Here is a 26,777-nt window from a genome sequence, read left to right as displayed (position 1 = left end):
AAAAAAAAAAAAAAAAAAAGTCGGGGGGAGGGGCAAGCACCATCTTTCTTAATGCGGAACACCAAGAAAGAAAGAATCAGTGTTCCACTCCAAGTATCTAGGTGTTCCCCAGTTGTCAAATCACAAGGGCAAGGGCAGGGACGCGGAGGATGACTCGAATCCACTTGAAACCCACTCGGTTGGTTCTTGAGCAATGTCGCAGAAGTTTGGGACTGTGGGGAGACGCGACATCACGTAGAGTTTGGCAAGAACTCAAAAAATGTTCTCTAGCGGGGCTCCCGCTCCCTGCCGGAAGTGGGCAAAGGCAGAGACTACAGGCTGGATGCGGGGAGTCGGGGGGATGGAAAATCTGACCTCCCTTTGAGCTCAACAGTGAACAGGAAGGTCCCTAAGCGATCGGCCGGTGCGCGCCAAGTGGACTCAGGCAGATCCACACGTGCGCGGCCGCTCCACATTAGGTGGCACTTATGCACCAGCCGACAGGGGTGGGGACACCTGTACCTTTTCGCCCAGTTGCGAGCCTGCCGGACGCCAGAGATCACCCGAGTCCGCCCGGGCCCGCCGGAAGGAAAGGAGCGCGGACGTGCCCTGCGCAAGGTGGAGGCGAACACCTGCGCGTCCGCGCGCGGGGGGCGGGCGCTAGGACCCGAGCGGCGCACCTGTTGGCTGGCGCCCCGGGCCCCGCCCGCCCGCCAGCCACCCCGAGCGCCCAGCCCGGCGCGGGCGAGGGCGGGAGGGAAGGCGCGAGCGGAGGGCACCGGGCGGCGGCGGCGCTCCGGGAGCACCATGGCCGAGCTGCTCTGGAGCCTGCAGGATTCCCAGCTCGTCGCCCGCTTCCAGCGCCACTGCGGGCTCTTCCCCGCGCCGGATGAAGGCCCCAGCGAGAACGGCGCGGGCCCCACGGACCGCGAGGCGCGGACGCCGGGGCTCGGGCATCTCCCCGCCGCCAAAGGCAAGGGCGCCGGGGAGCCGGCCAATGGGCTGCGGAGACTGGCGGCCCCGCAGGTAACCGCGGGCCAGGTGTTCGCTGGGTGGGGGAGGTGAAGGGGGCAGATCGCTCTGCAGCCTGCGGACTGGTAGGTGCTGCCGACCCCGCGACGCGGCGAGGGGCTTGCGGCGATCCTTGCCGAGCCGAGAGGGCCGCGTCGCCGGCGGTGACCCGGCTGTCCGCGCGGTGGGTCCCACATCTAGGATGACACCCTCTAACGCGGCCAGGTGACAACCAGAGTCTGTTAAGACTTCAGATGCACCCTGAGCTAAAGCTATTTAGAGGTTTGTTTTTTTTTTAAGAGTCTATTTAGAGCTTTTCTGCCGTCCTAAGTATATGTTCATGTATATTCTTCCAAATGTATGAGAGTTACATAATTGAAAAGAGGAGCGGATATGTCATTGTCATTTTCGCGAGAGGTCTCGCTGGGGAGAAATTCCGACAACTCCCCCCTTCCTTATTCTGAGTTTCCGCGCCATCCCCCTTTGTTTGATCCACACTAAGCTGGTGCAGTAGGACTCCGCTTGCTCCTCACCGTCCTTCACCGCCGGCTCTGCAGACAGAATTTCGGGTTTAAATACTGCTGCTGGAGAGATTTACCAACCCCACCGCCTACCAACAGTGCTGTTGTCCAGACAGCGCGCTTCGCTCCCTCCCTCCCCTGGAGTCTTCGGGTCCCGCCGACCTGGTGGGTCTCTTTTTAGCTGACACCAGTGACTCTGGACAGATGCTGCCAGGAGGAAGGCTCACCGCGCTGCCCTCCAGGCGTGCACCGTGTGGTTATACAATCCACTGCGGCTTTGGGAAGCCAGCGCATCGTCGCAGTGCACAGGGACTCCAGGCGGGAGAGACGAGACAGGCTGCAGATGCCAACGTGCCAGGGCGCAGGGCTGCCCTCTGGGAGGGAGGACTCCCAGCAGCAGTGAGACAGCTTGGGCTCGGACTGCGTCTGTGCCCTTCCCCCAGGGGAGGTGGAAAGTGTGACGGAGGAAAAGGGAAACAGTGTATTACAACTCTTTGGTGGGGGTGGTGGTCTTGGTGGTGGAGGAGGAAACCAGGTATTTTTTCTTCCTAGAAGTTTTGATGACAGGAAGGTGGCATGTATCTATGTGTAGATTTCTAGATCTAATAGTAACTGAGGAATTATGAAGAACCTGGCTTTCAGGGGGAATGGAATACTGTGGGCATTAAATGGTAGGATTTAGTTAGAGAGTGGGAGTGGGTGGTGGGTTCCACTCCAGAGAAATCTTCCTCCATGATATTTTCTTTTCTCCTTTTGTGTTTCCTTCTCCATCCCAGAGGACACCCAGAAACTTTTAGATACGTTTGAGAGCCCCTGCCCCTTTCCTCTTGCTTTCTCTTTAGAATGGTGCAGAGAGGAGGGATTAAGAACCTGTCTCATTCCTGAAACGCTGTCTGGCATTTTCTGGGGACACAGTTTATATCCACTGGTAGATATATGGGCTGCTCCCTGTTGCTTGCTCCTCTAGCATCTACTGTTTCCTTAGTCCAGGGAGCTGAAGAAGAGCACAGTTTTCCACTAGCATTTCTCAGACTCTTTCAAACATTACCCTTAGTCTATAACTTCCAGATCTGGAAAAGGAACCTCCTGCCCTTTTTTAAAAGCAAGAGGAGCAGGTTTCCTTGTAGAAAGGTGTTATCTTGCTCCTTTCAGTGAAGGATATGAAAGGATCATCCCCTTTCTTTCCTTTTTTAAAACAATTTTTTTTATTGGAGTAAAATTGCTTTACAATGTTGTGTTCATTTCTGCAAAGTGAATCAGCTGTATGTATACTTAGATCTCCAATCCCCTTTCATCCTACACAGGACCCCACTCACTATAGATCATGTAAGAGGGTTAAAAATTCATGATAAATCCCCACATGCAATGGGCAAAAAATGAGAGCACTTGATAAATAATGGGATAATGTCTTTAAAGGTGGGTTGGTATCAAGTGACTTGGGAAGATTCATATTTTGCAAGTACAGGTGGAGTTCCCAGAGCAAGATGATTGCATACTTGCCCCAGATAATTGATAGGACCTTAAAGGGACAGCGGACAAAATGTCTCTCCAATTAGCTACTCTTCCCCTTGGCCTCTGCCTGGCTTGTGGCTTGTCAATTGCCTGTCCATCCTCTGAGTAAACTCCCACTCATCCTTCAGTTTCAAAGGTCAGTCCTCAGGAGACACTTCCACTCACTCTCCGATCTCCCTCCTCTCTTTATATATTCTCTTTGCTTCTTGCCAGTTTTCATTGCAGCCTTTATCATGTTGTATAAGCGTACCACTGTGTGGCTATCTGATTATTGCTAACCTCTTCCAGGGGATGATGAGCTCTAAGAATGCAGGAAACTTGTCTACGGTGCTCATTATTTGCTCCTCATGGCCTGGTGCTTGGGAGCTCAGTGAATTTTATAAATGAGTGAGTGCGGATTGCAATATAAAATTGCCCTTTAAAAGCTAAACAAGCAGGTTTTTTTGCAGAGAAGTATCTTCTTGCTGCTTGGGCATTCAGTGAACCAAATGGTAGGGTTTCCCCCTCCCATCCAACACTCTTCACTCGCTATATCATGACAAGTGAAGTGAAGTGAAATTGCTCAGTCGTGTCCAACTCTTTGCGACCCCATGGACTGTAGCCTACCAGGCTCCTCCCTCCATGGGATTCTCCAGGCAAGAATACTGGAGTAGGTTGCCATTTCCTTCTCCAGGGGATCTTCCCGACTCAGGGATTGAACCTGGGTCTCCTGCATTGCAGGCAGACGCTTCAACCTCTGAGCCACCAGGGAAGCCCTATATCATGACAGAGTGTTTGACATTCAAGATAAGAAACTGAAGATTTTTAAAAACTGAAGTGTAAATATTGAAAATAAAAATTTTCCACATACTCTAGAAGTTAGGCAGCACCAGGGTATTGATTTAAGATATATCAGACAACAGAGAAGTTGCTTTCTTCCCTGAATGGCTTTGTTGCTGTCTAGTTGCCATGTTGTGTCTGACCCTTTGCCACCCCATGGACTGTATGGAGCCTTCTAGGTTCCTCTGTCCATGGGATTTCCTAGGCAAGAATACTGCAGTAGCTTGCCATTCCCACCTCCAGGGAATCTTCCCAATCTAGGGATCAAACCTGCAGCTGGCTGATTCTTTACCCCTGAGCCATCTAGGAAGCCCCAGAGTGACTTCAGATAGTAACAAGTCTAATTTTTTCTTACCTTCCATATTTTCTGTATTTCTTGTAGTGCTTATAAAGCAGGGAGAAGTAGGAAAATGACTGAAGAAGGGCTTCCTTTACACATTCTTGTAACACCATACACTGCTAGCTTAAAGATTAACTACATCATTTACAAGCCAGGCTGGGCTGAACTTGCACAAAGCTATCATGGTATAAATTAGACTGGACCTCATAGATTTCCCAGGAGGCCTACATGTCACATACAGAAAAAGTTTGAGTCCTAAAGAGTTAAATGCTTTGTTGAGGACTTTCCTGATATTACACAGTCAGATCCGTGACTTATGTTTAAACTTCTTTCTACATGTGCACCTTCCTGGGAAAACAGCTCGAGACTTTATTCTGTCTGCCTCATGGAGGAGCTGTGAGGTGTTGGGACTGTTCTCGGGCAGGGTGGAGACTTAATGGAAAGAGGAGCTATTGCTCTTGGTTTGTAAAGGTAACTGGTTTGCAAGGGTAACCAGAGGAGGACATTCTTGGAAGTCACCAGGAGCAGAAGGCAGGGGGTCTTTGGACCCAGCTAAGTGGGGGACAAAGGCCTGGACTGAATTATGTTTGTTTATTCTGGAGGAAAGCCAACCTTGAATACAATGGTATTTTGATTTCTGTCCTCTTTGCTTGCTCAATACAGTTGCATCAAGTTAGATTTTGTAGTGCCTTTCCCATTTACATTAGACTTTAGTTAATGTTTCCAAATTGCGCTGTGCTCAATAAATACTATTTGATAAGTGGGTTATTTTTAGAAGTCTTTACATTCCACATTTTCCTCTTAAAACTTTTAGGGTCCTCCAAGACTGTCAATCTATAAAACCCCACCCTTAATTTTATTGGCTTGCTAAAGTGCAAAGGACCAGGGTCTAGCTCTGTGCCGATGTCATTTTGAACTTCTCTAGGCCTCTGTTGTCCCATCCTCAAAATGAGTCAAGTGGAATAGAACCTTGGATTTCCAATTATGGCTATCCATTATAGTCAGTTAGAGAAGCTTTACAAACAAACAGGGATTTCCCTGGTGGTTGAGCAGCTGAGACTCTGTACTGCCAATGCAGGGTGTCCAGGTTTGATCTCTGGTCAGGGAACTAGATCCCACATGCCACAACGAAGACCTGGTGTAGTTAAATAAAAAATTTAAAATCATATCAATGTATGACAAAACCCACTGAAATGTTGTGAAGTAATTAGCCTCCAACTAATAAAAAAAATAAATTAAAAAAATAAATAAATAAAGTAAAAAAAAAAAAAATTTAAAAAACAAACAAGCAAAAAACCAATGTCTGGGATCCAGGTCAGAAGTAGGGCCCCAGTGCATGCGTGCTCAGTTGCTAAGTCCTGTCCGACTCTTTGCAACTCCATAGACTGTGGCCCACCAGGCTTCTCTGTGCACGGGATTTCGGAGACAAGAATACTGGAGTGGGTTACCATTTCCTACTTCAGGGGAATCTTCCTGGACCAAGGATCGAACCTGTGTCTCCTGTGTCTTGTACATCGGCAGGCAGATTCTTTACCACTGAGCCACCTGTGAAGCCCGGGACCCCAGAGAAGCTGGCAAACAGAAGTAGGAAGCTCCAAATTCTTTTTCCTGGGACGCACATTCCTTAGTGTGTTTAGGACAAGGGTAGTGATATCTGGAAGCAGCAGTCATGGTGTCTATTGACATTTTGACTTGATTATATCTAAACTGTCCAACAATCAGCCTTGAAGCCTTGATTATCTTTAGCTGGATGCTCAGATTGGAATCGGCAAAATAAGCCTCTGTGAAAAGGTACATTTGATCATTTTTTTTCCTAGTTGCAGATATGGTTCAGATGCAAAAATATGGGGAAAAATACAAAGAAAAAGTTAAAGCCATGTCCATTATACCACTGCTCAAAGATAATCACCTGGTAAATGTTCAACCTGAATTTTAATGGCTATATATTGCTCCATAGCATGGATGTACTACAATTTAGTCGACCTCTTGGTAAGCTTTTAGTTTCTTTCTAGTTTTTGCTTTAAAAATATTTTTGTGTGCGTAGCCTGCAGGCTCCTCTGTCCCTAGGATTCTCCAGGCAAGAATACTGTGTGGTTGCCATTCCCTTCTCCAGGGGATCTTCCCCACCCAGGGATCGAACCCACGTCTCCTGCAGCTTCTGCATTACAGGCAGATTCTTTACTGCTGAGCCACTGGGGAAGCTCCACATATCTTGATAGTCTTGTTTTTATTTATTTTTAAAATATTTATTATTTATTTGGCTGAATCGAGTCTTAGTTGCTACACACAGGCTTTTTCACTGTGGCATATGGGTTCAGTTGCTCCGAAGCATGTGGGGTCTTTAGTTCCCCAACCAGTAATCGAACCCACCCACGTTCCCTGCATTGCAAGGCAGATTCTTTACCACTGGACCACCAGGGAAGTCTCGATAGTCTTGTTTTTAAATTGAGATATAACTGACATGACTTATTGGTTTCAAGTATGCAACATGATTCAGTATTCATATATATTGTGAATATGTGATATGATCATTGTGATATGATCACCACAGTAGGTCTAGGTAACATCCATCTCCATACAGAGTTACAGTTCTTTTTCTTGTGATCAGGACTTTCAAGATCTGCTCTTTCAGCAGCTTTCAAATATACAATACAGTATTAACTATCGTTATCATGTTGTTCACTACATCTTCATGACTTATTTCTTTTTTAACTGGATGTTTGTATCTTTCGACTATCTTCATCTATTTTGCTCATTGCTGTCCTCCACCCCCCACCTCTGCGTGCATGTGTGTGCATGCTCAGTGGTGTCCGACTCTGTGACCCTGTGGACAGTAGCCTGCCAGGCACCCCTGTCCGTGGGATTCTCCAGGCAAGAATACTGGAATGGGTATTTCCTTTCCAGGGGATCTTCCCAACCCTGGGATCGAACCCACATCTCCTGTATCTCCTTGCACTGGCAGGCAGATTCTGTACCACGGAGCCACGTGGGAAGCCCCACCCCGACTCTGGCAACCATCTACTTGTTGTCTGTATTGTGAGTTGTTTGTTGTTGTTTTTGTTGTTTAGATTCCACATATAAGTGAGATCATACATTATTTATCTGACTTATTTCACTTAGCATAATGCCCTCAAGGCTTCCCAGGTTTCCTTTGCCATGCGGAAGCCTTTTAATTTAATGTAGTCCAACTTGTTTCTCTTTGCTTTTGTTGCCTCCGCTTTGGGTGTCAAATCCAAAAAATCATTGCCAAGACTGATGTCAGCCTTTGATTGCTTTCTTTTTTTTTTTTTTGATTGCTTTCTTTTTTTATTTTTAATTTTTTTTTAATTTTTTATTAGTTGGAGGCTAATTACTTCACAACATTTCAGTGGATTTTGTCATACATTGATATGAATCAGCCATAGATTTACACGTATTCCCCATCCCGATCCCCCCTCCCTGATTGCTTTCTTAATTTAAATTTCCAGTCTTGTAATTGCTGGGTAGAAATATGTATATATTATGGCTTTCAATAAGTATTACCAACTTGTCCTTCAGAAAGGGTGGAGGGATACACAGCTATGAGTGCAGCTTTTCCTACACCCTCACCAGTCTTAGATATTAACATTCTCTTTACTCTTTGGAGAAAATAGACCATCTCTGCTTCTGTCTCATCTTACCTTCCTTGATTTCCAGCTAACATTTATTGATCAGCTACTGTGTTTCTAGGACAGTTCTCAGCCTTAAAGGTAAGGTACAACATAAAGGAGATTTAGTTCCTGCCCTGGGAAAGTCACCAAGAAAATGATGCAATGCAGCAAATGCATTGCAAGGAGAAATAGGTGGTCAGGGAGACAAGAGCAGGAGTCATGGTGATCCCTATTGGAGGACCCATGGTGTCTTGAATCAAGGCTTAAAGAGCAGTAGGTAGCAAATAGTTGAAAGTATGAGACTCTGTTTTCCTTACATGGAAATCTCATGTAATAAAACATAAAGACACATTAGTATTATTTTTGGTGAGTAGTGATAAGTTCAACTTGGCATAGTAAGAGTTCGAGCAGGAGACAGATGGTCTACTGATAAGGGGTCACTGAAACTCTTAAAAATGGTTATGTGGCAGCTTTTATGTTCTGTTTGGTAGTGGTGGTTTAGTCACTCGGTAGGTCCAATTCTTCACCCCACCATGGACTGTAGCCTGCCAGGCTCCCCTGTCCATGGAATTTTTCAGGCAAGGATACTGGAAAGGGTTGCCATTTCCTTCTGTAGGGGAACTTCCCGACCCTCAGATCAAACCTGGGTCTCCTGCGTTGCAAGCGGATTTTTTTTACCAACTGAGCCACCATATTTTACTGCAAGTTACAAAAAAAAGAAAAGGAAGGAAGGAAGGGAGAAAGAAAGGAAACTTAGGCTCTCCTCCAGGGGAGAAAGCATAACTTCCTTAAGTGTGGGCTGCACATAGTGACTTCCTTCTGAAGAGTACACTATGGAAAGAGGGAGGGGGGAAAAAGAGTTATTTTACGGTGTAAAAGCCTGACGATGCCACCTCAGCCAGATGATCAGGCTGATGTCAACAGTGATGAGTCATGTTGAAGCGTGTGCTCTTGGTGTGCATTGAAATGGTAATCTCTTGATCCATGTTGAAAATGGCACTTCACCTCTGTGACCTTCCCCCAAACTCTCATTCTAATCATGAGAAAGACATCAGACAAATCCCAGTTGAGAGACATTCTACAAAACATCTGTCCTCTTCAACACTGTCAGGGTCATCAATCATAAGGGAAGTCTGAGAAACAGTCACAGGACCTTGGAACAGAACAACAAAAAAGGAAAAAGCATTCAGTAAAAACTAAGGACGTCTGAGTAAAATATGGATCTTAGTTAAAAATAGCACATTAGTATTTTAACCAGTGTATCATACTGGTAAGATATTTAAAGATGGGGAAACAGGCTGCAGGGACTTCCCTGAAGGTCCAGTGGCTAAGACTCCACATTCCCAATGCCCGGGTTCCATCCCTGGTCAGGGAACTAGAGGCCACATACCGCAAGTAAGAAGTTCACATGCAACAACTTAAGATCCTGCATGCTGCAAGTAAGACCTGGCCCAGCAAAATGAATACATATTAAAAAGAAAAAACAGGCTGCAGAGTATATGGGAAGAATGTAGAATACGTGGGAACTTTTAAAGGGGGAATGACTGAGCAGTTGAAGAAGTTCAAAGATGGGATCCTTTACAAAGCTGTAGGAAGAGCTGGGAAAAATGAGCATGGGAGGATGAAGTATCCTGAAACAGGCAACTTTAGCCTAAAAAGGTGAGAGGAGAGGATGGCATTCTGGTATCCCCAGACCCAAGGAGAGCTTAGCATCAGAGAGGGCCCTGACCAGAATGAGCCCTTTCGTGGAGAAACAGCCACAACCGGGCAGGAGCTGAAAGGGAAACTTAACTTCTCTCTATGCCTTCTCCTATCCCGCCGCCAGTTGCCTCTCTCCCTCTAAATACAGTCAGAAGCCAGGGAGCCTGGGCTGATGCAATTCAAGAAGGTCAGTCCTGCTCTGGAGAAACATGGAGAGTGGATCTGAAAGGATGAATGAAGAATATCCAGTTGTGTAAAGAAGTTGGTGTTATATTGGCTGGACTGTTAGGCTAGAGCCAGAGTTGAAGTGTGGTTTCCTGCAGAATTTGGGCTTCATCCTACAGACAGGGAATAGCAAATCAATTTCATCCCATGTGCCAAATCAGAGTTTTCAACTCAGACTTGGTGTTGAGAAAGGTTCTTGGGGTGTCACTGTGCTTCATGAGAAGGAGTGTGAGGTTGAATGGTGATGCCTGTGTGGGGTACCGAGGGACCTCGTGCTGAAGCGTTTAAGCTATGATGCCATCCCTTGTATGCAGACTCTAAAAGGAAAGGATACAAATGAACTATTTACGAAACAGGAACAGACTCAAAAACTTACAGAACGAACTTATGGTTGCCAGGGGGGAAGAATGGGGGAAGAGATAGTTAAGGGAGTTTGGGATTGACTTGTACACAGTGGTGTATTTAAAATGAGTCACCAACAAGGTCCCACTGTATAGCCCAGGGCATTCTGCTCAGTATGCAGCCGGGATGGGAGAGGGCTTTAGGGGAGATTGCTCATTTGCTCAGTCGTGTCCTACTCTTTGTGACCCTGTGTCTGTAGCTCACCAGGCTCCTCTTTCCATGGAATTTTTCAGGCAGGAATACTGGAGTGAGTTGCCATTTCCTTCTCTACGGGATCTTCCAGACCCAGGGATCGAACACGCGTCTCTTGTATCTCTTGTATTGGCAGGCAGATTCTTTACCATTGCACCACCTGGGAAGTCCTAAGCAGGGGGGAGAATGGATACAAGGATACATATGACTGAATCCCTTTGCTGTATACTTGAAATTATCACAACATTGTTAGCTTTGTATACATATTAAAAAAAAAAGAAATGGCGATATTATAGTCAAACAGCAGCAAACATGGGACTAATATAAAATCAAGCCTTAGTATCTGTTTTGGGTCTTTGGTGATATTTTGAGTGTCTCCTGCACCTAAAAATGCCTTAGGAGGAAAGAGACCACAAGTGGTTTAAGAAGCAGGTTGCCATGTTTTGAATCATGGGACCCCATCATCATGGCTGAAAGCTGATTGGATCAGCGATCAGCTCTTAAGTCAAAGGCAGCCTGTTTAGGCTGGTCAGTATTTTATGATGTAGCCCCACATGGGAACTTCTCCTAATTGGGATACTGCATCATGGAGGGTGACTAAGGCAACCAATTTAGTGGCTCCCTTAGGGAGTCTGAATGGAAGACCCAGAGGTAGGGACATGAATGGTAGAGTGGTGATGGACTTCAGAGAGAAAGAGGAGGTCGTAAGCAAAGGTCTCGTGACAGGGAAAGCAGTAGGAAGGCAGAGAGTCTGCAGCAATGGGTGGTAAAAGCAGCAGGAAAAACTCCCAAGTGGAGAAGCAGCAAGAGTCTTGAGGGGTAGACCCCACTTCTGAGTGGGGAGGTGCTAGAGGACTGCTGACTTTCAGGATAGAGGGGCTTAGGGTGAGGCCGACATGGTCTGTGTCCTTGTTGTTGTTCAGTTGTTCAGTTGTGTCCAGCTCTTTGCGATCCCATGGATTGTAACACGCCAGGCTTCCCTGTCCTTCACTATTTGCTGGAGGTTGCTCAAACTCATGTCCATTGAGTCAGTGATGCCATCCAACCATCTCATCCTCTGTCATCCCCTTCTCCTCCTGCCTTCAATCTTTCCCAGCATCAGGGTCTTTTCCAGTGGTTCGGCTCTTCACATTAGGTGGCCAAAGTATTGGAGCTTCAGCCGTAGCATCAGTCCCTCTAATGGATATTCAGGATTGATATCCTTTAGGATTGACAGATTTGATCTCCTTGTAGTCAAAGGACTCTCAAGAGTCTTCTCCAGCACCACAGTTCAAAAGCATCAATTCTTTGGCACTCAACCTTCTTTATTGTCCAACTCTCACATCCATACATGATGGGAAAAAACCATAGCTTTGACTAGATGGACCTTTATTGGCAAAGCGATGTCTCTGCTTTTTAATACACTGTCTAGGCTTGTCATAGCTTTTCTTCCAAGGAGCAAGCATCTTTTAATCTCATGGCTGCAGTCACTATCTGCAGTGATTTTGGAGCCCAAGAACTTCTGAGGATTTATTGTTAACTCACTGGAGGGGACCTGAGTGGGTCTCCACTTGCAGCCAGAACATGCTGGCCTCTAGTGCTCTGAAGACTTGCACATAATCACAATTAAATCATTAGTTCTAGCATCTTTTTGTGAAGTTGGAACTGGGGGTAGGGGGGAGAGGGGAGAAGGGGCCAGGTTTCTCTTCCTCACCTATATATCCTCAGGATAACATGCGCCTGGAACCTGTTAATCTGTCAACAGATACCTGGCACTCCCTATTGAACGAAGCATGTATATGCTGAGCGCAACCTTTTCTTTCTTGGCAGAATTGTAATGTCTCCTGTCAGAACTGGGGTCATTTGGTCCCTGACCACTCTACCTGACTGTGTCCTCCTTAAGCTTAATGCTGTTTTCAAGTGTTAGCACCTTCCTTTTTATCCAGGAAACTGATGAAGGATTTTGATTAATGAATAACTTTTTTTTTTTTTTAATTGGTTTGCTTTCTTCTGTTGGGCACTGTGAAGGGAGTTCGGATTTCGCTAGAAGTTGGTGATGGTGAAACACCTGTCAGCTTTAAAAATGTGATTAGGTAACTGTTTTAGGAAGGCTGTTGATAGCAAGTCTAATCTAATTTTAACTTTTGACATAATTAAGAGGTTGAAACTTCCCGATTTTAAAAGTACTTTTGCTTCAGTGGGTACAGTTAATGATTAAATCTTCTGTTGTCCTGATAAGAATTATGTCTCGAGCAGCAGCGTTCTTCTTGCATTTTATTTGGTACACAGTTTTCCTGGAAGAAAATAATACTGTCACCGTTTCCTGGCAACATATCTGGAAGGCTCCTATATATGTTGGAAAGCTATGGAAATACTAAAATTGGGGCATCCACTGGTTGTTATAATCTGGCTTGCCTGGTGAGATATTTTCTACATATTAAGAAAATGAAAAAGTGAAAGTGTTAGTCGCTCAGTTGTGTCCGACTCTTTGCGACCCCATGGACTGTAGCCCGCCAGACTCCTCCTCTGTCCATGGGATTCTCCAGGTAAGAATACTGGAGTGTGGAGCCATTCCCTCCTCCAGGACTTCTTCCCGATCCAGGGATCAAACCTGGGTCTCCTGCACAACAGGCAGATTCTTTACTGTCTGAACCACTCTTAAGAAAATGAGATCCTGAAAAATCCAGGCAAGATTGTGATTCACATGTTTTTCCCCTAGATTCTGGCTTGAAGCAGTGCAGGCTAATTAGCAAAGTGTTTTGAAAACAAAGAAAGAATCCTTGGGCGTACACCACTGTGCATGCCGAAAGGAAAGAGGTGAGCCACCTGAAATCTGGAGAGCAGGGCTAGGAATTTGGGGAATGGGGAGTACTGGTTTCTTTGAACCATTTGGATATACTGCCTCTAGTCCTTCAAATGCTAACTGGCAGTTTTATACCTCTTTGTTTAATAGAACAAAGTGAAACAAAACAAAACACCAATTCATTCTTGCTGTCTATTTAGCAATCATACCTGCAGGAGAAACTTGATCTCTGGCTATGTTCTGATTTTTCCAAGTGGCAAAAACTTTGTTCTCACAGCATTTTATGGGAAACAGCTCATCAAAGCAGGGACTGAGCAGGGGGAGGAGTTGATGATCATGCAAAGAGGACTTCTGAGGCTAAAATGTTGGCAGCTGAAAAAGGGTGTGTTAGTCTATCAGTTGTGTCCCACTCCTTGGGACCCCATGGACTGTGGCCCGCCAGGCTCCTCTATCCATGGGATTCTCCAGGAAAGAATACTGGAGTGGGTGGCCATTCCCTTCTCCAGGGGATCTTCCTAACCCAGGGATCAAACCTGGGTCTCCTGCATTGCAGGCAGATTCATTAGCCTCTGAGTCACCAGGGCAGCTGAGAGGCCAGGGCTTAATTGATGGGGAAAGGGCATAGGTGAACTTTTTTTTTTTTTGCAGTTTAAAAAAAAAAAATCCTATCTTGATAGGTGACTTAAAAGGTGGCCGTGAAGTAGAACTTCAAAGATTTTGTTAAAAGCTGATAGGTGAAAGGATGCTCTATTAGAAGTTGGTTTTTTCCTTTCTGAATCTTGATCTTCTGATTTTTTTCAACAAGGAAACTATTAGATACTTTGAAATTAATGTTTATGCTTTTCCACTATTAAAGGAATGAATGTTTGTGTTAGAAATAGTGGAAGACACCAAAAGGTATAACAAAGAAAACAAAATCCTGTCATAATTCTGCAGCCCAGAGAAAAATATTAGCGTTTTAAAGTAGTACTTCCCTTTATCTCTGGAAAACAGAATATTTATGTTATCAACATCCTGTGAAGGTATAATACTGAGATCAGTTTCTGTCACTCATATCGTGAGTGTTTCCCCAGATCACTGGATAGTCTATATGATTTAATAGTTGTATTATAGTTTATCAGATGATTGTTAACTTAGATATTTTGAAGCATTTTCTTAACTGTGCATATTGATTGTTTCATTGTTTATCTTTGTACTTCACTGAAGTTTAAATATTTAATTGTTTCTGGAGAACTGGAAGAAAAGCTTATTTCAGAGCTCTTCACACTAACTGCCAAATTGCTTTTTGGAAAATGTATCTCAGTTATTGTTCTGAACAGCAATCCAAGGCTGCTAGTCTATTGTCAGCATTTATTATCTTCTTTTGCATTTTCTTTTTCTTTATTATAATATACTGTGTGCATGCTCAGTTGTGTGACTCTTTGGGACCCCATGGACTGTAACCTGCCAAGCTCCTCTGTCTACGGGATTTCCCAGGCAAGAATACTGGAGTGGATTGCCATGTCTTACTCCAAGGGAACTTCCAGACCCAGGGATTGAACCTACGTCTCCTGCATCTCCTTCATTGGCAGGCAAATTCTTTACCCCTGAACCACCTGGGAAGCCCTTATTAAATATAACTTTAGTATAAGTGCAGTATAACTTCAGTATAATAAATGTAAATATGACTATATGTCTAGATTCCAGTAACTATTGCCCAGGTGAAAATATAGAGCGATAACCTCAAAAAGCTCCCTTGGAATTCCCTGGTGGTCCAGTGCCTGAGACTCTGAGCTCCCAATGCAAGGGGCATGGATTTGTTCCCTGATCAGGGAACTAGATCCTACATGCCGCAACTAAGATCCAGCACAGCCAAGTAGATAGATATTTTAAAAAAAAAATACCACTCTCACCCCCAGAAAACCGCTGATTTCCCCCATCACCAGAGCATTGTTTCACCTCCTCCTGAACTTCATATAAATGAATCATATAAGCTGTACATTTTTCATGCCCATTGGCACGCATGGCAGGAACATAAAACAGTGTGTTTATACGTTCTACTGTCAACGGACACTTAGGTTTCCTACTGTCTATGGACACTTATGAATAAAGGACAGTATCAAACATTATCTTTAAAGCATTTTAAAGTTTTATTTTGAAATAAAACTTTTAAAAGTTTGTAAAAATAGTACAAGACATTCCTAGGTACTCTTGACCAATATTCTCCTAATGTTAACATCATGTATAACCACAATACAATTATCAAAATTAGGAAATAGTATGTAATCTATGAACTTTATTCAGTTTTCATGAATTGCTCTACTAATCTCCTTTTGCTATTCTAGGATCTAACACAAAGCCAAAAATTGTGTTTAATTGGTATGCCTGTTTAGTTCAACCTGCAAGTTCTTCAGTCTGCCTTCTCTGACCTTGACTGTTGAAGGGTCCAAGTCAGACATTTTGTACAGTATTCCTCAACCTGGGTTTGTCTGATGTTTTCTCAAGATTCCATTCAGGTTTTATAATTTTAGCTGGAATGCCACAAGCAAGATATTATTGGGTGCACATAATGTGGATTTGTTCCATTCTTAGTAATTTTAACTTCACACATCTTTTAAGGTGCTTCAGAGATGTCATCCATAAATGTTTTTCTCTTTGTAATTAATAAGTATCTTATAGGGCCCTATTCTGAGGCATTATAAATTCCATTTAAAAAAGTAATCTGCCAAACTGATAGCAGATGAAAGCATCTCATTATTTTGGTTTTGTATTTCTTTTTGTCTCTACTGAGGTTGAGTAATTTTCTTTTGTTTAGCAGATACTTGTATTATTTTCTTGAATGGTCTGGTCATATACTGTATCTACTTTTCCACTGTGATTTTAATGATTTCCTTACTGAGTTTTGATGGTCTCCTCAGTGTATCCATTGTGCATTAAGATCTGCCACTGTACATCAGCTAACATAATCTCACAACTAATGGGATTTCTAATTTTTCCTTGTAAAAAGAAAATATTTGGAGCCTGAGAGAGTGAAGAATGATGGGGGTTGGGGGTGATAGCTCAATTCCAGACCCCTGAGGGTTTAGATAAGTTGTGCCTGGCCCCTGGTCCTTCTGCCTGCTCCTTCCAGGTCAGGTCAGTCATTCACAGCCTGTGACGTGTTTGTGATACTTCAGTGGCCTTGGGCAGGGGCTGAAGATTCTGTAAAAGTTAAAGCATATATCCTCTGGCTACTCTGAGCCAAGAGGCAATGTGTGCATAGAGGATGTTCCCCTCATTTTATGATATTATGACCGCGAAGCAGGGAACTGAATCTGTTCTGTTGTGCAGAGGGTGGCAGACAATTCCACAGTCCTCCCTGCCTTGGGTGTCCCTCTTCTGCATGCTTCCTTGGCGAGGCTTCAGGACGACAGTCTTGCCACGGTCATTTACAGCACACATATCCTCAAACAGAAAGAATGGAATGAATAGTCCCAATATTAATTTAGTAGTATATTCTGGCATAACGATTACTTTTTGGAGAAGCAGGACTAGCATCTGTTGATCACTCAATTTTGCCTCCATCTCAGCCCTCTGACCAGTTCAGTTCAGTTGCTCAGTCATGTCTGACTCTTTGCAACCCCATAGACTGCAGCACGCCAGGCTTCCCAGTCCAACTCCCGGAGCTTGCTCAAACTCATATCCATTGGGTCGGTGATGCCATCCAACCATCTCATCCTCTGTCGTCCCCTTCTCCTCCTGCCTTCAATCTTTCCCAGCAACAGGGTCTTTCATATTTTATTGTCTAAAAATCTCGATCCTGAAGGACTTACCAGAAACTTCCCAACATGTTGGATTATAAATGGTCTAACCCTGATATCTTCATGCTTACCACCCCAGTACCATTGTGATGATAGAAAAGGGACTTCCCACGCTCATTCTGAGTACTTTTCAGTAGAAACAGGTATGCCTGCATAGATTATGGAGCCCACATGTCATAATGAAGCCCATAAATGTGATACCCTCTCTTACCTCCCCTCCTCTCCCTCTGCGTCACCTGACCCTCGACCCTCAGCCTAAGTGACTCACCAGATAAATAATCTGTGATGGGAAAATGTTACTTTTGAAGAGAAACATTTAATGTTTAAAAGTTAGTGCTCAACATACATTTAGGGCTTCCCTGGTGGCTCAACGGTAAAGAATCTGCCTGCCAATATAGGAGATGTGGGTTCCTTCCCTGGATTGGGAAGATCCCCTGGAGGAGGAAATGGCAACCCACTCCAGTGTTCATGCCTGGGAAATCCCATGGACAGATGAGCCTACAGTCTACGGAATTGCAAAGAGTCGGGACATGATTTAACGACTAAACACCAACAAGGATACATTTACCATGCAACCCGCAATTGCACTCCTGGACATTTTTCCCAGAGGTAGGAGAACCTATGCATACAAGAATCTGCACACACACACACACACACAAAAGAATATGCACATGATTGTTCATAGCAGCTTTATTTATAATAACCCCCAAACTGGGAACAATCAAAATGTCCCTCAGCAAACTGTGGTACGTCCATACCATGGAACACGACTCAGCTGTTAAAGAGAATGAGCGATTGATATACCCAACAACTTGGATGGATCCCAAGGGCATTATGCTAAGTAAAAATGCCAATCTCAGAAGGTCACATATTGCCTGATTCCATTTATCATTCTGAAATGACATAAGTATAAGGATGTAAAACAGATTAATGATTGCCAGGGGTTAAGAACAGAGGGGCATGACTATAAAAGGGTTGTAACGAGGGATATCTTTGTGGTGATGGAAAAACTTTATAACTTGATGACGGTAGTGGTTAGTGAGTGTACACGTGTGGTAAACGGTCATGACTCTACACACTGCACCAATGTTGGATTCCTGGTTTTGTTTTTTTAAAAGAGGAGCATTTTCTAGAGTACATTTTACTCATGAGATCCACATACTTTCTTGACTCCAGACAGAAATATTAATAATTAACTAGCCTCTCCAAATAGAGAGATTCCTGGTTTGATATGTAATCATGTGAGATGTAATTATGTGGAATGTAACCTCTGGGAGGAAATGCATGAAGGCTCCACAGGACCTTGCTTACTACCTTTGCTATTGCTTGTGAATCTACAGTTTAAAAATCAATACTGCCTTGTAAAAATGGGTCCCGAATACTCATCACAACTCTAATAGCAGGCACTCCGCACACACACACTTCCCAGGTGGCTCAGTGGTAAAGAATCCGTCTGCCAGACAGGAGATGCAGGAGACCTGAGTTCGATCCCTGGGTGGGGAAGATCCCTTGGAGAAGGAAATGGCAGCCCATTCCAGTATTCTTGCCTGGGAAGTCTCCTGGATAGAGTAGCCTGGCGGGCTACGGTGCATGGGGTCTCAAAGAGACAGACATGACTTAGAAACTGCAAACCCACTGTGCAGACTGCAACCTTGGGGAGACCTTCCTCTGAGGGGCCTCTGGTTCCAGAACTGGGGTGGTTGGAAACCTCCTCACTGGCCTCACCTACCTTCTCGGGATGAACACAGGGAAATGTTTGAGGGTCCCCAAAAATCACATTTGCCCTTAACTTTTGTTCGACTGATTCGTTTTATAACTGCAGGATTTTTGGGTTAAAAAATAATGTTGTTGGTTTCTGTTTTTTACATCAGTTCAAATTGATGTTACAAGCAGGTCAAATTCACACCTCATTTGTCTCTCCTTAGTTGTCATTTTTTCTGTCTACAAACAGGCTGAAAATCTTCAACCCCCTCTTTACCCAGGACAGAACATCTGCATTCAGCCTTCCTAGAGTCTGACACCCTTGTCTTTCTTGAACCACATGATATCTTGAAAGAGTCACCTGAGATCTATGCTCCATTTCTATTTCACCTATTTTCCCCCGCTGTGGCATAGCTCTAGTTGACATGGTATACACTAAAATGAAGAGATTATTTACCATAAGATGATGTCTGAGGTTTACTTTGCCGCTGCTGCTAAGTTGCTTCAGTCCGACTCTTCGCGACCCCATGGACTGCAGCCTACCGGGCTCCTCCACCTATGGAGTCTCCAGGCAAGAGTACTGGAGTGGGTTGCCAGAAGTTTACTTTGCCTGTGTGTAATTTAATGGACGGTAGTTGACCAATTTTAAATTAAAAATTGTAAAAGGGAGAGACTTCCCTGGTGGTCCGGTGGCTAAGGCTGCAAACTCTCAATGGGGGCCCTGTTCCATCCCCAGTTAGGGAACTCGATCCCACATGCCACAACGAAGACCCAGTGCAGCCAAATAACTAAATATATTTTTAAAAAATTATGAAAGAGAGCATTCTCTCTGATATACATAAAAGGCAACAGGGATTTCTCTTTATTTCAACTGCACTCCAGATGTCAAGAACCGAGGCTATGGCTTCCCATGGCTCAGCTGGTTCAAGAACCAGCCTGCCAGTGCAGGAGGAACAGGAGACACAGGTTTGGTCCCTGGGTTGAGAAGATGCCCTAGAATAGCAAATAGCAACCTGTTCCAATATTCTTGCCTGGGAAATCTTATGGACAGAGAGCCTGGTGGGCTACAGTCCATAGGGTTGCAAAGAGTCGGACACAACTGAGCATAGCACCATTGAAGCTACGGCCATGGATTAGCTGGATAGAAACTCACAAGTTCATATTTTAATGGCTGCTTTTCTGCTCTCAAGGTTAACAATATACTCTGCAAGTGGTAGGCCCCCTTCACCCCTGTTTGTTAGATTTATGTTTTTCTTCCACAGGTAGTTTTTATTTTTATTTTTTTAATGTTTGTTTGTTTATTTGGCTGCCCCAGATCTTAGTTGTGCCATGTGAGTGAGTCAGCTCTTCGCGTGAGGTAGACAAAGTACTGGAGTTTCAGCTTCAGCATCAGTCCTTCCAATGAACACCCAGGACTGATCTCCTTTAGGATGGACTGGTTGGATCTCCTTGCAGTCCATAGTTCCCTTACTAGGAATCAAAGCCAGGGCCCTTGCATCGGGAGCATGGCGTCTTAGCCACTGGACCACCAGGGAAGTCCCTCTCACAAGTAGTTTTTACCAGAAACTGTTTATCAAATATTTAATTGTAAAAGGTTTTTTTCAACTGTCTTCTACAAAGGGAAAAACTTAATCATAATATTGAAAGGGTATCTCAAATTTATGAAAATTCCATATATTTCTAGACATGGAAATATCCATGATATATGGTTCAACCCGTCCCCCCCAAAAAAACACAAATATAAAAAATATTTATGACCCAATTTTAAAAACTGTAGAAGCTCAGGTTTGAACAACTTTTTTTTGTTTTTTTTTTTTCATTTATTTTCATCAGCTGGAGGCCAACCACTTCACAATATTGTAGTGGGTTCTGTCATACACCGAAACGAATCAGCCATGGATTTACATGTATTCCCCATCCCGATCCCCCCTTCCACCTCCCTCTCTATCCAATCCCTCTGGGTCTTCCCAGTGCACCAGGCCCGAGCACTTGTCTCATGCATCCAACCTGGGCTGCTGATCTGTTTCACTATAGATAATATACATGTTTCCATGCTGTTCTCTTAACATCCCATCCTCGCCTTCTCCCAAAGAGTCCAAAAGTCTGTTCTGTACATCTGTGTCTCTTTTTCTATTTTGCATATAGGGTTATCATTACCATCTTTCTAAATTCCATATATATGCATTAGTATACTCTATTGGTCTTTATCTTTCTGGCTTACTTCACTCTGTATAATGGACTCCAGTTTCATCCATCTCATTAGAACTGATTCAAATGAATTCTTTTTAACGGCTGAGTAATATTCCATGGTGTATATGTACCACAGCTTCCTTATCCATTCATCTGCTGATGGGCATCTAGGTTGCTTCCATGTCCTGGCTATTATAAACAGTGCTGTGATGAACATTGGGGTGCACGTGTCTCTTTCAGATCTGGTTTCCTCAGTGTGTATGCCCAGAAGTGGGATTGCTGGGTCATATGGCAGTTCCATTTCCAGTTTTTTAAGAAATCTCCACACTGTTCTCCATAGCGGCTGTACTAGTTTGCATTCCCACCAACAGTATAAGAGGGTTCCCTTTTCTCCACACCCTCTCCAGCATTTATTGCTTGTAGACTTTTGGATAGCAGCCATCCTGACTGGCGTGTAATGGTACCTCACTGTGGTTTTGATTTGCATTTCTCTGATAATGAGTGATGTTCAGCATCTTTTCATGTGTTTGTTAGCCATCTGTATGTCTTCTTTGGAGAAATGTCTGTTTAGTTCTTTGGCCTTGAACAACTTTTAAAAGGATCTGTAGGGATGAAGCAAATCTTACCAGTGGTTCTTTCTGGGAATTTGGAACTTTTCTCTTATTCATGCTTTTCTGTATTTTCCGCTTAGTTTTGTTTACTCTAGAAAGTAGTGGTTTTATGTTTAGATAAGATTAAAGCATTGTTGTTTTATAGAAAAAAGTCTAAAAAGGCCATTTTGTACTTTCGAGGAAGATTAGTTAATAAGATTACTAACATTACTCCATATAAGAATTCTTTTAAAAAAATTACCGTTGGCATTTTTAAGAGAGTCCCAAATATCAGCTGTATTGGTCATGATGTATACCTGAGGAAATATTTATTAAATCATGTGAGGTACATGAAAACCTTCTTAAAGACATTATGGCTCCCTCTATGTATGCTTAAGAACCCTGATTGAAATTACAGGACAACTTTTCCTTGTCTGTCCTAACAACCACGTGAAATTCCAAGAGTTTTAAATACATAATGTTCTTCTGTACTATTGGGAATCGTAATGCAATTAAAGATTTTGGCCCACAGAAGATATTTTCTTGGCCCAAAATGTATTATTAGATAGCTCAGGAAAGTCTTAAGCAAAGCAGATGTTGTGTGTTATCACCCCCACCCTTCAGGCAACTTTTGGCAAGTTTTTTGTTTCTTTATAAGATCTTTGGAAGATCTCTTATTACTGTTGTGGATCCAAACAATTGTAAGTGGTTTTTAGCTTGTTTGGGCTTCCCTGGTGTCTCAGAGGTTAAAGAATCTGCCTGTAATACAGGAGATGAAGGTTTGATCCATGGGTCAGGAAAATCCCCTGGAGAAGGAAATGGCAACCCACTCTAGTATTTTTGCTTGGGAAATCCCATGGACAGAGGAACCTGGTGGGCTACAGTCCATGGGGTTGCAAAGAATAGGACTTTCATTTTCACTTTTACTTTTTAGGTGGTTTAGCTCCTTAGTTACCTGATGGCAATATCTTGGGCATGTTTCTTGTTGGATCTTGGCACCTCTTAATCTCATGACAGTGATTAAAGTAAAGGGATCTTAAAGTAGGATTGGACTTCAGTTCAGTCAGTTCAGTCGCTCAGTTTGTCCAACTCTTTGTGACCCCATGAATCGCAGCATGCCAGGCCTCCCTGTCCATCACAAACTCCCAGAGTTTGCTCAAACTCATGTCTGATGAGTCGGTGATGCCATGCAGCAATCTCATCCTCTGTCATCCCCTTCTCCACCTGCCCCCAATCCCTCCCAGCATCAGGGTCTTTTCCAATGAGTCAACTCTTTGCATCAGGTGGCCAAAGTACTGGAGTTTCAGCTTCAGCATCACTCCTTCCAATGAACACCCAGGACTCATCTCCTTTAGGATGGACTGGTTGGATCTCCTTGCAGTCCAAGGGACTCTCAAGAGTTCTCCAACACCATAGTTCAAAAGCATCAATTTTTCGGCACTCAGCTTTCTTCAGAGTCCAACTCTCGCATCCATACATGACCACTGGAAAAACCATAGCCTTGACTAGACGGACCTTTGTTGGCCAAGTAATGTCTCTGCTTTTTAATATGCTATCTAGGTTGGTCATCACTTTCCTTCCAAGGAGTAAGGGTCTTTTAATTTCATGGCTGCAGTCACCATCTGCAGTGATTTTTGGAGCCCCCCAAAATAAAGCCTGACACTGTTTCCACTGTCTCCCCATCTATTTCTCATGATGGGACCAGATGCCATGATCTTAGTTTTCTGAATGTTAAGCTTTAAGCCAACTTTTTCACTCTCCTCTTTCACTTTCATCAAGAGGCTTTTTAGTTCCTCTTCACTTTCTGCCATAAGGGTGGTGTCATCTGCATATCTGAAGTTATTGATATTTCTCCCAGCAATCTTGATTCCAGCTTGTGCTTCTTCCAGCCCAGCGTTTCTCATGATGTACTCTGCATATAAGTTAAATAAGCAGGGTGACAATAGACAGCCTTGACGTACTCCTTTTCCTATTTGGAACCAGTCTGTTGTTCCATGTCCGGTTCTAACTGTTGCTTCCTGACCTGCATACAGGTTTCTCAAGAGGCAGGTCAAGTGATCTGCTATTCCCATCTCTTTCAGAATTTTCCACAGTTTACTGTGATCCACACAGTCGAAGGCTTTGGTGTAGTCAATAAAGCAGAAATAGATGTTTTTCTGGAACTCTCTTGCTTTTTTAATGATCCAGCAGATATTGGCAATTTGATCTCTGGTTCCTCTGCCTTTTCTAAAAGCAGCTTGAACATCTGGAAGTTCATGGTTCACGTATTGCTGAAGCCTGGCTTGGAGAATTTTGAGCATTACTTTACTAGCATATGAGATGAGTGCAATTGTGCGGTAGTTTGAGCATTCTTTGGGATTGCCTTTCTTTGGGATTGGAATGAAAACGGACCTCTTCTAGTCCTGTGGCCACTGCTGAGTTTTCCAAATTTGCTGGCATATTGAGTGCAGCAGTTTAACAGCATCATCTTTCAGGATATGAAATAGCTCAACTGGAATTCCATCACCTCCACTAGCTTTGTTCATAGTGATGCTTTGTAAGGCCCACTTGATTTCACATTCCAGGATGTCTGGCTCTAGGTGAGTGATCACACCATTGTGATTATCTGGGTCATGAAGATCTTTTCTGTACAGTTCTTCTGTGTATTCTTGCCACCTCTTCTTAATATCTTCTGCTTCTGTTAAGTCCATACCATTTCTGTCCTTTATTGAGCCCATTTGTGCATGAAATGTTCTCTTGGTATCTCTAATTTTCTTGAAGAGATCTCTAGTCTTTCCCATTCTGTTGTTTTCCTCTATTTCTTTGCATTGATCGCTGAGGAAGGCTTTCTTATCTCTCCTGACTGTTCTTTGGAACTCTGCATTCAAATGGGTATATCTTTCCTTTTCTCCTTTGCTTTTTGCTTCTCTTCTTTTCACAGCTATTTGTAAGGCCTCCTCAGACAACCATTTTGCCTTTTTGCATTTCTTTTCCGTGGGAATGGTCTTGATCCCTGTCTCCTGTACAATGTCAGGAACCCCCGTCCATAGTTCATCAGGCACTCTGTCTATCAGATCTAGTCCCTTAAATCTATTTCTTACTTCCACTGTATAGTCATAAGGGATTTGATTTAGGTCATACATGAATGGTCTAGTGGTTATCCCTACTTTTTTCAGTTAAGTCTGAATTTGGCAATAAGGAGTTCATGATCTGAGCCACAGTCAGCTCCCGGTCTTGTTTTTGCTGACTGTATAGAGCTTCTCCATCTTTGGCTGCAAAGAATATAATCAATCTGATTTCGGTGTTGTCCATCTGATGATGTCCATGTGTAGAGTCTTCTCTTGTGTTGTTGGAAGAGGGTGTTAGCTATGACCAGTGCGTTCTCTTGGCAAAACTCTATTAGCCTTTGCCCTGCTTCATTCCATACTCCAAGGCCAAATTTGCCTGTTACTCCAGGTGTTTCTTGACTTCCTACTTTTGCATTCCAGTCTCCTATAATGAAAAGGACATCTTTTTTGGGTGTTAGTTCTAAAAGGTCTTGTAGGTCTTCATAGAACTGTTCAACTTCAGCTTCTTCAGCGTTACTGGTTGGGGCATAGGCTTGGATTACCATGATATTGAATGGTTTGCCTTGGAAACGAACAGAGATTATTCTGTCGTTTTTGAGATTGCATCCAAGTACTGCATTTCAGACTCTTTTGTTGACTATGATGGCTACTCCATTTCTTCTAAGGGATTCCTGCCCACAGTAATAGATATAAAGGTCATCTGAGTTAAATTCACCCATTCCAGTCCATTTTAGTTCGCTGATTCCTAGAATATCGACATTCACTCTTGCCATCTCCTGTTTGACTACTTCCAGTTTGCCTTGATTCATGGACCTAACATTCCAGGTTCCTATGCAATATTGCTCTTTACAGCATCGGACCTTGCTTCTATTACCAGTCCCATCCACAACTGGGTATTGTTTTTGCTTTGACTCCATCCCTTCATTCTTTCTGGAGTTATTTCTCCACTGATCTCCAGTAGCACATTGGGCACCTACCGACCTGGGGAGTTCCTCTTTCAGTATCCTACCATTTTGCCTTTTCCCACTGTTCATGGGGTTCTCAAGGCAAGAATACTGAAGTGGTTTGCCATTCCCTTCTCCAGTGGACCACATTCTGTCCGACCTCTCCACCATGACCCGACCATCTTGGGTGACCCCACACCGCATGGCTTAGTTTCATTGAGTTAGACAAGACTGTGGTCCTGTGATCAGATTGGCTAGTTTTCTGTGGTTATGGTTTTAGTGGGTCTGCCCTCTGATGCCCTCTCACAACACCTACTGTCTTACTTGGGCTTTTCTTACCTTGGACATGGGGTATCTCTTCACGGCTGCTCAACTTAAGAATTCATCCATTTTTATTTTAAAATAAAATTTAGGTGCTCAGTCGTGTCCAACTCTTTGCGACCCCATTGACTGTAGCCTGCCAGCCTCCTCCGTCCATGGGATTTTCCAGGCAAGGATACTGGAGTGGGTTGCCATCTCCTTTCCAGGGGATCTTTGCAACCCAGGGATAGAACTCAGGTCTCCTGCATTGCAGGCAGATTCTTAACCATCTGAGCCATGAGGGAAGGGCCTAATTACTAATTTCAAAAATTAAGTGAATGATAGTTTTCTTTTCAAAAGTAACATTCTTTACTTTCCTAAAAAAATAATTTGTGTGTGTGCTTACTCAGTCATATCTGACTCTTTGGGACGCCGTAGATTGTAGCCTGCCATGCTCCTCTGTCCATGGGATTTCCCAGACAAGAATACTGGAATGGGTTGCCATTTCCTCATCTGGGGTATCTTCCCAGTCCAGATTGAAACCACATCTTCTGCATTGGTAGGCGGATTCTTTGCCACCTGAGAAGCCCCAAATAATTTGTCGATGAAGTTAGTTTTATTTTTTATTTATTTATTTTTTGAAGTCAGTTTTAACATAATTTTATTTGGAGCTGTATTAAATCTATGAGTTGATTTTAGGATAGTTGATATCTTTATAACACAGAGTCATCCCTAAACAAATTATGTCCAGTTCTTTATTTGTGTGTGTGTGCTTAGTCAGACGTGCTTAGTCGTTCAGTTGTGTCCAACTCTTTGCAGCCCCATGGACTGTTGCCTGCCAGGCTCTTCTGTCCATGGAATTTTTCAGGCAAAAATATTGGAGTGTATTGTCACTCCAATATTGCCTACTCCAGGGGGTCTTCCCCATCCAGGGATCAAACCTGTGACTCGAGTCGGCAGGTGGATTCTTTACCGCTAGCACCCCCTGGGAAGCCCTACCATTTATTTAATTCTTTTTAATGTCTTTCAGTAGAGTAGTACAACTTTCCCCATAAAATATTGCACCCTCTTGCTTGATTTATTCCTAGATGTCTTATATTTTTGTTAGTATCA

The 26,777-nt window shown here is 43.6% G+C and overlaps 1 protein-coding gene and 1 long non-coding RNA gene across 4 annotated transcripts in view; one reads left to right on the top strand and one right to left on the bottom strand.

The window, feature by feature from the left end:
• LOC122426312 overlaps positions 1-1,899 on the bottom strand; it is a 2,123-nt gene extending 224 nt beyond the window's left edge. Inside the window, exons 1-2 of the long non-coding RNA XR_006265140.1 lie at positions 1,739-1,899; positions 1,524-1,541 (exon numbers count right to left, since the gene is read on the bottom strand). This is a non-coding gene — a long non-coding RNA (uncharacterized LOC122426312). The remainder of the gene's footprint in view (positions 1-1,523; positions 1,542-1,738) is intronic.
• Positions 711-26,777, top strand: part of SGPP2 (sphingosine-1-phosphate phosphatase 2) — a 144,649-nt gene continuing 118,582 nt past the window's right edge. For 2 of the 3 annotated variants that reach the window (XM_043445138.1, XM_043445136.1), the window contains exon 1: positions 711-1,005. In XM_043445138.1, coding sequence (XP_043301073.1) covers positions 787-1,005 — 219 coding nt within the window. In that variant the 5' untranslated portion in view covers positions 711-786. The remainder of the gene's footprint in view (positions 1,006-26,777) is intronic. The other variant, XM_043445137.1, reaches the window with a different exon arrangement.

The sequence above is a fragment of the Cervus canadensis genome, chromosome 24 (genome assembly GCF_019320065.1).
Source record: "Cervus canadensis isolate Bull #8, Minnesota chromosome 24, ASM1932006v1, whole genome shotgun sequence".
NCBI lineage: Eukaryota > Metazoa > Chordata > Mammalia > Artiodactyla > Cervidae > Cervus > Cervus canadensis.
This window is presented reverse-complemented; position numbering and strand designations above follow the sequence as displayed.